This window comes from Meleagris gallopavo, chromosome 3 (assembly GCF_905368555.1).
Source record: "Meleagris gallopavo chromosome 3, MGAL_WU_HG_1.1, whole genome shotgun sequence".
NCBI lineage: Eukaryota > Metazoa > Chordata > Aves > Galliformes > Phasianidae > Meleagris > Meleagris gallopavo.
The window spans coordinates 47,372,227-47,386,808 of record NC_139406.1 but is presented as its reverse complement, the minus strand read 5'-3'; the positions used below and the strand labels follow the sequence as shown (position 1 = coordinate 47,386,808).

General features: G+C 50.8%; 1 protein-coding gene across 4 annotated transcripts; it reads left to right on the top strand.

Annotated features, from left to right (window-relative positions):
• Positions 1 to 5,069: 5,069 nt before the first annotated feature.
• On the top strand, positions 5,070 to 11,079 carry ADCYAP1 (adenylate cyclase activating polypeptide 1). 4 transcript variants are annotated; one of them, XM_085220846.1, is made up of 5 exons: positions 5,461 to 5,536; positions 6,416 to 6,521; positions 7,880 to 8,014; positions 8,300 to 8,395; positions 8,738 to 11,079. In XM_085220846.1, exons 1-5 carry the CDS (start codon positions 5,476 to 5,478, stop codon positions 8,922 to 8,924), a joined length of 585 nt encoding a protein of 194 aa, XP_085076972.1. In that variant the 5' UTR covers positions 5,461 to 5,475; the 3' UTR covers positions 8,925 to 11,079. The 4 variants fall into 4 exon arrangements, with proteins under 4 accessions (XP_085076969.1, XP_085076972.1, XP_085076971.1 ...); XM_085220845.1 differs by lacking the exon at positions 5,461 to 5,536 and adding an exon at positions 6,012 to 6,151 and having other exon boundaries at positions 6,414 to 6,521; XM_085220844.1 differs by lacking the exon at positions 5,461 to 5,536 and adding an exon at positions 6,017 to 6,151 and having other exon boundaries at positions 6,389 to 6,521.
• Positions 11,080 to 14,582: the final 3,503 nt, after the last annotated feature.

Sequence of the window (14,582 nt, the reverse complement as noted above, 5' to 3'; positions counted from 1 at the left end):
GTATTTGCATAATGAGCCCAACAGACGCATACCGGGAGCTAAGAAATCACATAGGAGTTTCTGCAGACAGCCCTCATTCCTAGTGAGAAAGGTCAATAAATCTTGCCCAGTTCTGTCTGAAGTGAGTGAGAGCCTTTCCTGTGGCATTACAGGGGTCAGAGACTGATTTTTGACATTACACGAGGCCATTACTAACATCTCATCTGACCTTTGCATAAGGCAGGCCAAGGAATTTTGCTCAAGATATTTCAGAAAGACAGCAAGCCTGACTTTAAAGATTTTTTGAGTAATGGAGATTGTAATCCAATTTTGTGTAAGTGATTAATTGCTTCAGTATTACAGAAATGCATTTTATTAGAGGATAGAAATGGATCAAGGCTGTAAGGACACACAAAAGAACATCTTGATGCTTTCTTTAAGTATAAAAGATAAGAATCGCTTATTTTTCTTTATGCTAAGTAGACACAATTACTTTACTGATGTTAAATAAATATATATAACCTTAAAGACCATGATGCTGCCTTGCAATGACAGTTCTTAGACCCTAAGCATCCCCCAGAACATTGTAGGGTTGTGGGGGTGTTCCTGCTGTTTGTTTATGGTGTGTTTTGGGATCTGGGAAGCCCAGAAATCAAAGCTAAAGACAACTGGGTGCTGAGATAATCACCAGTGTTCCATGGCCAGAGATGTGACTGTCGGTACAAGGCACAAGGAGAGCTGCATATGGAGTAACCCAGCCTGTGGCCTAGCTGGGTGCAACACTGTGTGGGTGTCCTGGTGCTTCCTACAGGCCCAGCTGCAGCAGCAGCCCAAGCATGTGTTGTCTGCAGGCCCCAGTGTCTGTCTATCCTGCCCGGGCACCGTGGAGTGCCTAGACTGCCTAGGGCGGTCTTATATTCCCTTCTCACTCTCCTTAATGAGACAGCTTTTGTGAGTCTGTCAGTGCAATATGCTGCTCTGACACCAGGCTCTGTATCACCAGCCTCTGCCATCTTCAGAGCGGTTAATTGGAATTATTGAGTGATGCTTGGCCCTGGTGGGCTGAGCTCCACTGCAGTGGGATCAGCCCTCACCCCCTCCCTTATGGGCTCAGCCTTCCCCTGCCACTCCAGGCTGCCCCACACAGTCCCTATAGGGATTGGGCTCTCCACCTGGGGCTGCACTGCCAGGACCTGGCACTCCTCTAGCACCAGCACTGCCAGATTGGTGTTTTGTAATAGGCTGCATGCTGTTTTGTAATAGGAAAATATAGATGATTCTATTTATTCTCCCTGGCTCCTGCAACGCTAAGAAATGTTCTAATTCATTATTAATTTGTTCCAACTATTTCTGGTAATTCTAAACTATGAATAACCTTAGTGATGCCATTAGTGATACCTCAAAACTACAGATGTGTTTTAGTTTCTGGACATGGGTGTGAGGCAGCTCCTCTGACCTTAAAGGTGTTCCCTAAATCCTGTCACATTTGGGTACATAACTGGTACTTGTCATTCACACTGGGTTACAGTGTTGTGACAAACAACCTGGAGCACAGAGAAATCGTGGCTAGTATTTGTCTGTTGTAAATGATCGTAGCTCAACAGCTCAGCTCTGTGAAAGTTTGCTTATTCCATCTATTTATGGATTTATTCTCCCCTGAACACAAATGGAAACAAGGGTGGGAGCGGGCCTGGGTCTGCTGCCAGCACCAGAGGCTATTGTTCCTCCCATGGGCTGCAGTGAAAGCCTGCAGTGACATTCCCCAAGTTGCTGGTGTCAGTGTAGAGAAGGGGCCCATAGAACATTTCATCTCTGAAAGGTGACTTTTTGGTCTTGTTTGCCTTTCAAAATTTATTTCTCTTCTGTTCAAATAATTGATTGAAAAACAGTTGTTAAAAAGGATCCAGGAAAATGATATTTTTATTCTCCTGTGAAATACGAATTTATCCAGGTGAAAAAATGGGAGATTATAAATATATCTATTGGTCTTCCAAGTAAATTATCTGCCACATGTTTGGCATAGTGGCACCCCCTTGTTAGGTGCAGTTAGGCTTTCCATTCATCTAGAAAGTGCTCTCCTTGCCTTTGTGTTTTGATAGGAATGACTCCTCCTTTGCATCTCTTATTTCACTGTATGGGGTTAAGGATGCCCGTCACGCTGGGTTGAGCACTGAGCTCCTGTGTAGGCAGGCTGGCAGGGCACAGCCGAGCCTCTGCTTTTGTCACCATGAGCTCTGAGAAGGGACAAGAGCAGGGTGGCTGCACCTCATACGCCCACACTGTTGGCCTGAGGAATGCTGCAGTGCCTCATCACTTCAGAAAGAGAGAAAAAATCAGTCATTTTTCTCTGAATGTGCTTGAGAATGGCCTTCAAGCCTTTGCTTGGAAATAGAATTAAGGTCGTAAAAGACAGCAAGGAATTATTGGAAAAGTCCTCCAAAAGAATTTGCTGGGATGCAGTGATCTAGCACTTATGAAGAGTCACCTGTGAAGAATGGTATGGAACCAGTCTGCAAGAGAGGCCTCTGGGTCAGGCCAATGCATTTGATAGAATCATAGAATCAGTAAAGTCGGAAAAGACCTCTAAGGTTATCTGCTCCAATAGCCCACTTACCATCAATATTGCCCACTAAACCATGTCCTTCAGTGCCACATGTACATGTTCCTTCCCCATCTGGGATTTTAGGCTAACTTTGTGCCTCAGATTCTTCCTTGTTCAACAAGTCTCTAGAGCTGCAGCCTAAATGCTGATCCTGCTTGTTGCTCTCCGCTTTTCTGTAGCTTGTACCTCCACTCCAGAATGTCCCCAAGTGGATGAAAACTCTGGGTAGCAGCTTTGCTCTTTGAGCTGATGCAGACATGTACAGAGCCCGTCAGCAGAGCCACGGGCTTCCCAGCCACGTCTAAGGTAGGATGCCTTGGGAAGGGTTGTTTACGGGGGTGGATAGTGATAAGACAAGGGGGAAGTGATTTTAAACTGAGACAGGGGAGGTTTAGGTTAGATGATAGGAGGAAGTTTTTCACACAGAGGGTGGTGACACACTGGAACAGGTTGCCCAAGGAGGTTGAGGCTGCCCCATCCCTGGAGGCATTCAAGGCCAGGCTGGATGTGGCTCTGGGCAGCCTGGTCTGGTGGTTGGTGATCCTACACAAAGCAGGGGGGTTGAAACTAGATGATCATTGTGTTCCTTTTCAACCCAGGCCATTCTATGATTCTATGAAAGGTAAAAACAAGAAGTTGATAAATCCATAGAGGTGTGCCTGAGAGAGAGAGCTGTGTTGGTAGGGCTATTTGTTTTGGAGAAAGAAGTACTCATTCCTTTATACACTGGAGGAAAAATGTACAACCTTTCATAAGGTTACATAGTCCAGGTCCATCAGTCTTCTGTGTTCCTTATAGAAAAATTGGGACATACAGAGAGAACGTGAGCAGAGTGGCTGCACCTCCAACAGGTGTGTGTGAGATGTCATCTGCCTTTATGGATCAGTATAGTTCCTGACAGTTTGATAGATTGCATTTGGATATATTTTTTAATATGCATAAATATGAAAGAAAAAAAAAAAAAGGTTTTCTGAAGAGCAGAGAAGGTGCCCATCATGGTAGGTGATGCAATGTTGCATCATATGCTTTAGAGCAGTTAGTCCCAGTCAGGCTTAACAAAGCTCAGGGTCTGTGAGCACCACCAGAAATACCTTCAGCATGTTAATGCTCTAGTTAATAAAGCAGATCTTTAAAACAGTATAATCAGGTAAATTAGAAGGCCTAATTTAAGCTAATGGGAAGAAGATGGAGGAAATTCTGCCAGTAAAAAAACTACTTTTCTTTGGATGCTGCCTTAGAAGTTTGCTTTGGAGGTGAGCACTGGGAACGTGAAATCTCTCCCAGCCTTGAATTACAGAGCTACCTAGAAATGTACTTCACCACGGGGGCCAGATTTAAACCTTTACTTATTCAGCCTAAGCCGTGGTCGTGCCATATGCATATGCGCAGTGCAAACACACGGAGTGCGCTATGATGCGGTGAGCATTTTATTGGCATGAATCACCTGCAACTTACTCACTTGCCCTAAACCAGCGTCTGTTCACCACAGACACCATCCTGGCGTCGCTCAGAAACACAGGAACACCACAGGAATAATTAAAAAAAAAACAAAAAAAAACAACCCACAAGCCCAAAACCAACACAAACCCAACTGCCCCCAAGCCTGACACCCCCCTGCGCAGCGGGCCTCACTCCGAGTGCCGGGACTTCCCGGTTCCCCCTCCCCAGCCCCCCGACGGGGTTCTCCGAGCCCTCCCGACGGCGGCGGCGGCCGCGCGGTGGCGCCCTCCGCTCACGGACTCCGCTCCGCGTTGGCTCCGCTCCCGCGCAGCGCCCGCCGCCGGGGAAGCCCTGCGAGGGAGCGGCCCCGCAGCGCGGCCCACGCCCGTCTTGTCCCGTCTCGTCCCGTCCCGTCCCGTCCCGTCCCGTCCCGTTCCTCCTGGCGCGGAGCGGAGCTCGACGAGCACCGCGCTGCCGTCCGTTCGCAGCCATTTCGAGGGGAATCATTCATCGGTTCTAAATTTCCTTTACCTCCGGAAAATCTCGCAAGAGTAAACGACCGTAATAGCAGTGTAATTGTCTGCTGTGTTTTTTGTTGCCGTTGTTTTTGAGAAATCGATTCGGGCTCCAATAACTCATCGCGGCGCGTTACACCAAAAAAAAAAAAAAAAAAAAAAAAAAAGCCAAAAACAAACACAAGAACAAAACAACCCATTCCAATAAGGAAACAGGAGAACGAAATTATTGCCGCTTCCTGAACTCTCTGCTTATGATCCCAATAATTAAAATGTGCGGTAATGGCTCCTGCAGCCTCGGATCTCCGGGGGTAATTCTCGGAAATGAATGGAGGGGGGCACGGAGGGGGCCGGGAGCCGCAGGATGCGCTCAGAGCTCCGCGGGGACGCGGCGGGACGCGGATCGAGGATTTCCCTCCCGCAAAGCAACTTTTGTGGTGCGGTTTCCGCACCGCTGCCTTCCCCCGGGGATGTGTGTGGGGGTGAGAACAACACTGAGAATCCTCCAATAGAAAAAAAAAAAAATATGAGGAGGGGGGGAATAATAATAAAAAGACCCTCCCCGCCTCCAAAGCCCGGTGGGAATGGGGTGCCCCGTGGGGGCCTCAATGCCTGCGCTGGGGCGCGGAGCGGGGCCGCGGGGAAACCTCCGCACCGCACCGCCCTCCTCCGCCCTTCCCAGCGGTGAGTTTTTACATTATTAGTACTTCTTTTTATTAGTATTATTCTTTTTTTTTCTTTTCGGAGGGGGGTTGGGGGTGAAGCGTGAGCTGGTGTTTATGAGAAGCCCTATGACTCCCGTTCAGCTCATCCTGGAGGACGACACCGAGCTGTGTTCCTTGAGGAATTGGGGTGGTGACGTCTTTTCTGATACCCGATTATTACGTGACTGGGGGAGAAAAAAAAAAAAAGCAAAAAAAAAAAAAAAGCATTTGATTCATGAATAAAAATCCGTCCGCCGCCACGGGGGCAACAGCCAATATTGCCCGTCCTCCTCCGAGCGAGCGAATGTTGACGGAGAGGGCTCCTGCCGAAGCGCGGTGTTTGCAAAGATTCCGTCGCTAATTGCGTGGCAGCCGGGGGGCTGCGGAAGGCTTGGTCAAGTTGGGAGCCGCCGAGCGGGGAGAGGAGAAGAGGCTGAAGGCGCGCAGAGAGGGGAGCGAGCTGGGAAGGCAGCACCGCCCGCAGCCAGCCCGCTCCCCGCCTCCGCTCCCGGCCGGCTCCGCGTCCCTTCCCCGCGCCCCGCGCTCCGGCGCCGCCGCTCCGCGCCCTGCTCCCTTCCCCTGCAGACTCCGCTCCGGATCTGCTCGGGTGCCTGCAAACTTTTTTGGCCTTTTCAATTTTTTTTCCCCTTTTTCTTTTTTTTTTTTTCCCCTCTTATTTTTTGTCGGAGTGGATTCCCCTAAAACCAGCCAACAACTCTCTGCTGCTTCTGCGCCTTCTTCATCCCTCGCCCAGCGGAAAGGCGATGCCGGCAGCCCTTTGACTCCTTTCGGCCGCAACTTGGGAGATAGACCTATTTTTCCCCCTCCTCTTTGGGGTTTTTCTCCTTTTCCCTCTCTCCCTTCCCCTTCCGCAGCCACACGCTCTCAGTGCCGGGTGTCACAGTTTCATGGTAAGGACCCGAGGCGGCTCGCGGGGCCTCCCGGAGCGGGAGGGCACCGACGGGGCGGGCGGCGGTACCGCTACGCTCGGTGGGTCGTGGGGGACTCTTATTGTTTATATTTTTTTTGTATTTTTATTTTTATTTTATTCTTTAATTTTTTAATCAGTTTTATTTTTCTTTCTTTTTTTTAAATTAATTAATTACTTTTTTTTTTTTTTTTTTTTTTTTTTTTTTTTTTTTTGACAGCGCTTTTCCTTTCCCTTCCGCACAGAGTGGCAATGTGTAGCAAAGCGCTCCTAGCCCTTCTGGTCTATGGCATAATAATGCATTGCAGCGTCTACTGCTCACCCGCCGTTGGACTCCAGTACCCGGCGCTCAGGTGGGTTTCCCCCACGCCTCGAGGCTGTCCGAGTAACCCGGATCCCCTCCGCTTTGGGGGTACACCATGTGCCTGCCTGGGGCCGGGGCGGCGTGAGGATGCGAGAGCCATAGAGAGTTTGCAAGGGTTCTGTCCCCCCTCCCTCAGCGTTTATCCGTCTTTATGCCACCTCCCTCCCGGCCGTGAGCTGCTCGCGTTTCTTTTCTGTGTTACATAGTCGGAGTTGCTGCTCGCGTCGGGGATGTCACACGGAGTTTCCATCTGGGGTTGTGCTCCCGGCTGCCCGCAGCCCATTCGGGCTTTGGGGGAGGTTGGGGCCGGGGCCGCTGTCCCGCCCCGCAGTGCTGAACTCTGAGCGGGGGGTCTGCGGGGAACCGCGCCGTGCGGGAGGGGGTCAGAGGAGGTGTCGTTTGTGGGTGTCGTGTATTGGATGTTCTTTGCTGGGTGTCCTTTGCGGGGCGTTATTTGTGGGGTATGCTTTGCGGGGTGTTGTTTGTGGAGTGTCGTTTTGTGGGGTGTCTTCTATTGGATGTCTTTCGTGGGGTGTCCTTTGTGGAGTGTCCTCTACGGGGTGCAATTCGTGGGGTATCGTTTGTTGGGTGTCCCTTACCGGGAGTTCTTTCTGGACTGTCCTTTGCGGGATGCTATTTGTGGGATGTCATTTGCATGGTGCCCCTTACGGGGTGTCCTCCGTGGGGTGTTACTTGTGGGGTGTCCTTTGCAGGCTGTTATTTCTAGAGTGTCGTTTGTGGGGTGTCCTTTATCGGGGTGCCATGCCATCTGTGGGGTATCATTTGGGGGATGTCCTTCGTAGGATGCCCTTTATAGGATGCCATTTGTGGGGCACCTTTTATTGGGTTTCCTTTGCGGGATGTCCTTTATGGGGTGCCCTCTACGGAGTCCCATCTGTGGGATGCCTCTGGCGGGGCTCCCCCCGGGAAGCAGCAGCCGTGGGGCTCGGGAGGCCCCCAGCTCCCTCCCGCCGGCTCCTTCCATTCAGCTCCGTTATTAGCAGGAGCCGAACACTTTAGCGGCATCTATTATTAATACCTCCGCTAAAGCTCCCAGACAAAAATAGCCGCCCGGATCGTACCGTGACCTACATCGTACCGCAGGGAAAGCGGCGGGGAGGGGCTGGGGCGGGGGCAAAGCGGAGAGATCCCGAAGGGCAGAGGAACCGCTCAACGAAACCCAGCGGCGGGCGCAGGCCCCACCCCGGTTCCGGGCGCGGCGGGGAGGAGCGGGGCGCGGGGAAGAGCCCGGTGGGGCCGAGCTCAGCCCCGTTCCGTCGGCGCACGGTCCCGCGGCGGGGACGGGGCTGGGGACGTCCGGCTGAGCCCCGCCCGTGCTTACTGCAGGCTGGAGGAGGAGGTGTACGACGAGGATGGGAACACCCTGCAGGACTTCGCCTACGAGCAGGAGCCGCTGGGGGTGGCGGGGCCGCCGTCCGCGCTGGGCGAGGTGTACGCGCTGTACTACCCGCTGGGAAAGAGGTGACAGCGGGGCGGCGGATAGGGCCGGGGCGGGGGGAAAGGGAAAACACCCAACTGGCGAAAATAATCGTAATGCCGACCCACCTGGCCAGCGCGGAGCCGGGGAGGGGTGAAGAAGCCGGGCGCGGGGTGGGTACCTCCGGCCGGGGTGCCGGGTGGGGAGGAGAAGGGCCGCGGTGCTGCGGGGAGCGGGGCCGGGGGGATGCGGGGAGGACGGGCGACGGCGGCCCAGGGCCGCGGGGCGGGCCTCGGGGACGGGCGCTGACGGGCCGTGCTCCCCGGCAGGCACGCCGATGGGATCTTCAGCAAAGCCTACAGGAAAGTCCTGGGCCAGCTGTCCGCCAGGAAATACCTGCACTCCCTGATGGCCAAGCGGGTCGGGTAAGGGCTGCGGCGGGGACGGGAGCGAACAAAGCGCGGCGGGCGGCGGCCGGGGCGGGGCGGCCCCATTTCCCCGCGGTGCTCTGCCGGAGCGAGCACCAGCCGCACCCGGGGCTCGGCCGTCCCTCCCGCGGGGCAGCCCCGGGTGGTGCCATCGGAGCGAACCCCTCCGGGAACGCGATGCACAATGCATGGCGGGGGGGAGACGCCTCGCTCCGCACCGCCCCGCCCTTTGTCTGCCGCGCGATGCGGCGCCGGGACTGGGGGTTAGGGCCGGGGTTGGGGTTGGGGCGCAGAGGGAGGGCTCCTTCTGATGGTTGTGTCCTTCTCGGTGCTTTGCAGCGGTGTCAGCAGCGGCCTGGGGGACGAGGCGGAACCGCTCAGCAAGAGGCACATAGACGGCATCTTCACGGACAGCTACAGCCGCTACCGGAAACAAATGGCTGTCAAGAAATACTTAGCGGCCGTCCTGGGGAAAAGGTATAAACAAAGAGTTAAAAACAAAGGACGCCGAGTAGCGTATTTGTAGCGATGAGCAACCGCCGCTGCCGTGCGTAGTCCTGAGAGAGAGAGAGAGAGAGATTGAGAGAGAGAGAGAGAGAGAGACCCAACCACCCAAACCCAAACAAAAGTCATTTCCAAAGTGACGGAAAGACCGCCGCTCCCGTGTTCCCCAAACATGTATTTATGTATGAAGTAAAGCCATTAAATGAATATTTTGATAATAATATGGTTTTTCTTTTGTACGAAAGCACTAGAGAAACGCACAGATCTACTTTGTGGACCAATCCTTGAGTTATATATGAGATATAAATATATATATATAAATACTGCTACGAATGCTAAAGAGCGATTCTTCATACCAAGTTGCACCAGGACGAGAGTTCGCCTGAGCTGTTTATGTTTTTATAGAAAATAAATAGACGAAAAAAGACAATCACCTCTTCGAACAGCGCTCCTATTTTTGTAACGGAAACGAAAAGGGCACTGTTTTTATTCGCCACGGGGGCGAAGACCTCAGTTCTCACCGTGTGCCGCTGTGCATAGGGAGGGCTCAGCAGGATGGGGTCCCCCCGGCCTCGAGATTTCGATCTCTCTCTCTATTTTTCCCCCTTTTTCTTTGATTCTGGTCCTATTCGTATCAGTCCCTCCTCGAGCAATGAGCGCAGAGGAGGATTCAGCAACAGCTCGATGCAAATTGTGCCTATCGGAGGGAGAATAGCTAAACGAGCAAACCAACAGCAACAACAATAACAAAAAAAACAACAACCAAAAATCAGACCCCAAGCCCCCCGATGCCGACCCGCAGCGAGGACGGCGGGTGCCAAGCGCACCGCTCTCCCGGCTGCGGGTGGAGCGCACACGGCGCCGTGCGGTGCCGTGCGGGGCAGAGGGAGCGGCCCCGCTCCCTCTCCGGTGCGGGCTGCGAAGCGCCGCGTGTGGCTCTGAGCTGCACTCCGTGCTTCCCCCCCTTCTCCCCCCCCCCCCCCCCCCGCAGCCAGCGAGGCTCTCGCCTGTGCGTTTGTCGGTCGGAGTCGCTCTTTTCCTTGGATTGTTTTGCTCTTTTCCCGCAGCCCCTCCCGCCTCTCCCCCTCTCTTGGCACTTCCCGAGCGCTGTTAAGCCGCCCGAGTCACCTTTTCGGGTTATGTTCTTTTGGGGAAAAAAAAAAATACCCGACAAAACGGTTGTGAACGCTCTCTCACTCCTTTGTTCTGTTTTATGCAAGCTCTGTTGTACAAGTCTAGGAACCCCTGTTGTAGCTACCACTAAAGAATTATGCACTACGACGAACGTTTTTGTTCCTTGTTTATTGAGTTTGGAGGTAAAATTGTATTTTTCTACATTCTGGCTTATTGCTTAGTAAAATTGATTTCATAAAACCGACCTTTTGTCATACAAGAATGTGTAGTGTTCACCTGTGGTCCGGTTTCGAACGAGATAAACCATTTCCACCCCACCTCTCTCTGTACGGACTCCTGTCTCGGCGCGCACCCGCGGAGCGCTCGGGGCGGGCTCCGGAGGAGGACGCGGAGGGGCCGCTCCCAAAGGCACCGCCCGAGCCCGGGGGGCGGCCCCGGCTCCGCACGCTGCGGGGCTGCGCTATGGGGCAGGGCCCGACGGGGCGGGCCGGCTCCGAACCCCGCGGTCCCGCCCGCCCCACAGCTTGGCCGAGGGACGCGGGGAGCGGTTTTGCAGCTTTCGTGCCTTCTCTTCACCTTGTCAATCGCCACGAGTTGACGGATGGCTATCTAGTGGCCCTACGATGCTGCAACACATCGGCTTGCGTTTTAGTCGTACTTCTTTCTGTTCTTTGGCGATGGGCAAAGTTTGCTGTGTTCGTGTCGGCTGTGGTGTGATGCCATAGGGCTCTCCTGACGTTTTGTTTCTGACCTTCTCCGTTCGAGTTCCGTGGCTAGCTGCGAGCATCACCAAGTGATCACCTCGGTTATCCTCTGTGTACTTTTTAGGAACGCCAACAGCCTTACCGAGCCTCGAGCAGACCTGAGACACAGTGATAGTTTAGGTAGATGTTAGTCTCAGAGAACTTATTTTGTGTGCAAATGGATATAAAGAGAACTTCAGCAAAGTATTATGACGCACCTGATATCTATAACTAGGACTTTGATAACTGTTATATAAAGTGTGTAAAGTTTGTATTAATAAATTTTTGTAAACAATGCAATTTTGTCTAATGTTTGGGGGAGAGGAACCCAGAGGCTAACAGGGAAAGCTGCTTTTCATCCTAAAAAAATTATTAACTCACTTTTGAGCAGTGTTCTTTTAACTTTTCATGCCTGGTTAATCTTCCTGTCACCAAATACCCTCTGATAGTTTTTACTGATGGTTCATTAAGAGGGACTGCCGAGGCAAAGAGCCCGGCTCCGCACACACCACCCGAGCCCCAGCTTCCCAAATCAGCTCCTGTCACCCACTCTTCCAACAATTCCTGCGCTCTGCATTCATTCCTTTTCTCCAGCATTGGTCTGTTTGTTCCACCTAATCCGCTTTTAATGAATGCTGTGTGCGTGCCAATGCGCCTCCAAGCATCCATCCCCTGAGTATTCATCCCCCAGCATCCATTGCCCTAGCATCCATCCCCTAGCATCTGTGCTCAGCGCATCCATCCCCCAGCATCCATCCCCTGAGCATCCATCCCCTAGCATCCACACCTGGCCTGGCGGTGGTAGCATCATTCTCTGCACCAGTGTTCTGCAGCCCTAACAGTGATTGTGCTGCATACCGAGCACTGCTTGGGTCTCAGGAAGTGACAGGCAGCTGCAAAGGGAGTGAAGGCAATTTGCAAGCACTCTGGAGGATGGGGTATCCGACCTCCAACCTTTAGTTTTGTTTGTCATCAGCTGCTGATGTTTATTATTTGCACTGTAGCTCAGTGGCTGTATGCAAGGATCTTGGAAAGCAGCAGCAATTTAGTTCAAATCAAACTCTATTTCCTTCTAAGCTCACGCTAAAGCACGGGAATTAAATGACAACTTCCTAGCAAATTATTGCAAAAAAAAAAAAAAAAAAGTAATTCCAGGATGTGCCATAGACTGGTCATATCCTCCCCACCATGTGCTCACTCTATAGTTTAGATTCAACAGCAGCACTTTGCTGTCTGTCTGGAAAAACACTGAAAGAACTCAGAAGATCAGAGCTGCCAGCGGCCTGCATGTAGGATTAGTGCCAGGGTAAGAACTCTGATACGGGAGGAATGGCCCAGAGAAGGATGCCGAGAAGCGTCTATTAGGAGGGAGGGGGAGGACAGTGTCTTCTCAAAGTGTAGGAAAATTGAGACACTGCTTCCCAAAGGCAGCACGTGGAGAGAAACATATGCGGTGCTCGTAAATCTAATCACACTATATTTCTTGCCCATCTGAAATGAGAATGTGCTGAAGAGATTCAAACTGAACACCTCCTTGATGCTGGCAGTTTGAGCCTTGCCTTGCAAGACTTGCAACAGGTCCAACTGCAAAAAATAAGGTCTTACCCAGCCCTGACCCTTGCTGAACTGTGAAGAAGAGGGAAGTTCTGCTGTGAATATCAGAGATGGTCCTGAAACCCCTTTTTACTGAATGAAGTACAGCTCCATAAAGAGGATCAGCTATGTTCCTAGTGACTTAAGCATCTACTTGAAATGATATGATGGAAAATATTTTGCAGTGATGAGCCATATAGCATGAGCTTTATGGGAATGCCTGGCTTTCTGTGCTCTGATAGTGGCTAGCTGCAGCAATGGAGAAAAAAGCCTCCCAAGGAAACGAGGATTAGACAACGTCATTTTGGAGCCCCACATTATAAAACTGTCCTGACATTCAGAATGACAAACTCCAGCTAGTTAATAAGGAGGCTGAACCAAGCAGGATGCACAATCCAGGTCTCAGAGTGCAGAAATGCATCACCACACCACATGTGTCTCATGGTTATGCAGGACATCAGAACCTGGGGAGCCTCAAAGAATAGATTTCTGTAGAGCGCTGGTGTACATCTAGGTGTGACGATATCTGTCATTCACAAGATGTGACTGTGGAAGACCTGGCCTCTTCTCTGTGCCCTTGTTGAGATTTACTCTTCCCCCTTTAAACCCAAAGTTTTTCTGTTGGCTGTATATGCTTTCACCTGGAGTTAAGGAAAATAGAAATTTAGCAGGAAGTTGGATATTTCTGGGGCTTGCTTACTTGATAGCTTTGCAACCTTATTTCCAGTTCTAGGCTAAATCATTTAGTCATTCTTCAGGCAAAACTTGCAAGGAAAGCACATCCTGAACATTTTAGGGACATCTTGCTTAGTCTCTAGAAATGCCTATCCTTTAACAATACTCATAGATTTTTAAGACCCGAGGGGACTCTTACAATCATCTACTCTATCTTAGATAATACAGAGCATAGGATTTCATGGAGTTCTTCATTTAGCATTTAATTTCTGAGTGAGCTATTCTCTATGACAGCAGTATTGATTACAAGACTTGCAGAAATGGCAGATTTGCCGGATAACTTCTTCTAAATGGTGCAGCTTAGCTCTCTGTGCCCTGTTTCAGTTTGTTTCATTTTCGAGTCCAGGATACTCACAGCCTGCTGAAGAATCTCTGATGCCTGGAGATTTTCCTCTCCACATAGGTAGTCTCAGGCAGAGATTTACTCTCCTGTGTTCTACCTTTGAGGTAGAAAGGCTGGTATTTAAGTGCTCACCACGAGGGATGTCTTCACAGTTAGCGTTACTTCTCAACCATTTTCACTTTTTAATACCCTCCTTGAAATGCTGAGACTAAAAGAGGTTGCAGAACCCAAAACCAACCATCTCAAGAATGAGGTGAAAAGCGTCAGCTTTTCTTCTTCTTCCTCAGCTGTTGCTGGTTGCTTAAAAGCATTGCATTTGCTCTCTTGGCATTTGCTCTCATCGTGCTGAGAGATCACATGTAGCTTCCCCACACGTAACTTCTTTTCTGGATGATCCCTACACACACCCAGAAACTATGGCCCTAGCTAATTCTGGGAGACATCCATTTGTCCTTGCGCAGCCATCATGTTCTGTCACCTTCATCGTCACCTGGATCCCATTCCAATCACCTTCAGGGAGTGCAGACCCATGCCAGTAATGCCATTGCTGTACTGTTGTGCATGGCCACATCCAGAACCAGTGCAGATCTGTGTAGTTACACCAGAGAAGGCCCAGACTAAGCACAAAGCCCAAGACAGCGATGACTGGTGACTGGTGGCATGCTGCCGGCCAGATCTCCTTCATATGCACTCAGGCTAATGGAAGTAATTCCATCCTGGCACAGCCAAGATCTCATGTCTCTAAACCTGTGTGGGACATCTGCAAGTGCTTTGTGCTAAAACTGAATGTAGTCACTTACTTAACTGGAATAGCTAGAGAAGAGTATCTGGAATACATGGGAGGGATATCAGGTATATCAGACATTAGAAATAAAGTGGTCGAACTGCTAAAGGCAAAATAAACAAAAAAATGACTGCATCTTTAGCAGTAAATAGTTAAGTGGTTGTTCAGAAAGTTCGTCCAAGCCTAAAAATTGGACTTATTTTTGAACAAAGTTATTTAAGAATCACTGGAAAAAAGCATCCTATGTTTGCCATTTATACAAGAGTGTTTGTTTTATGGCTTCAATAATGATAAAAGAGTCTAAAATAGATGGTTGCATTGATCTCTGAAACAGCAACATTCCTTTAT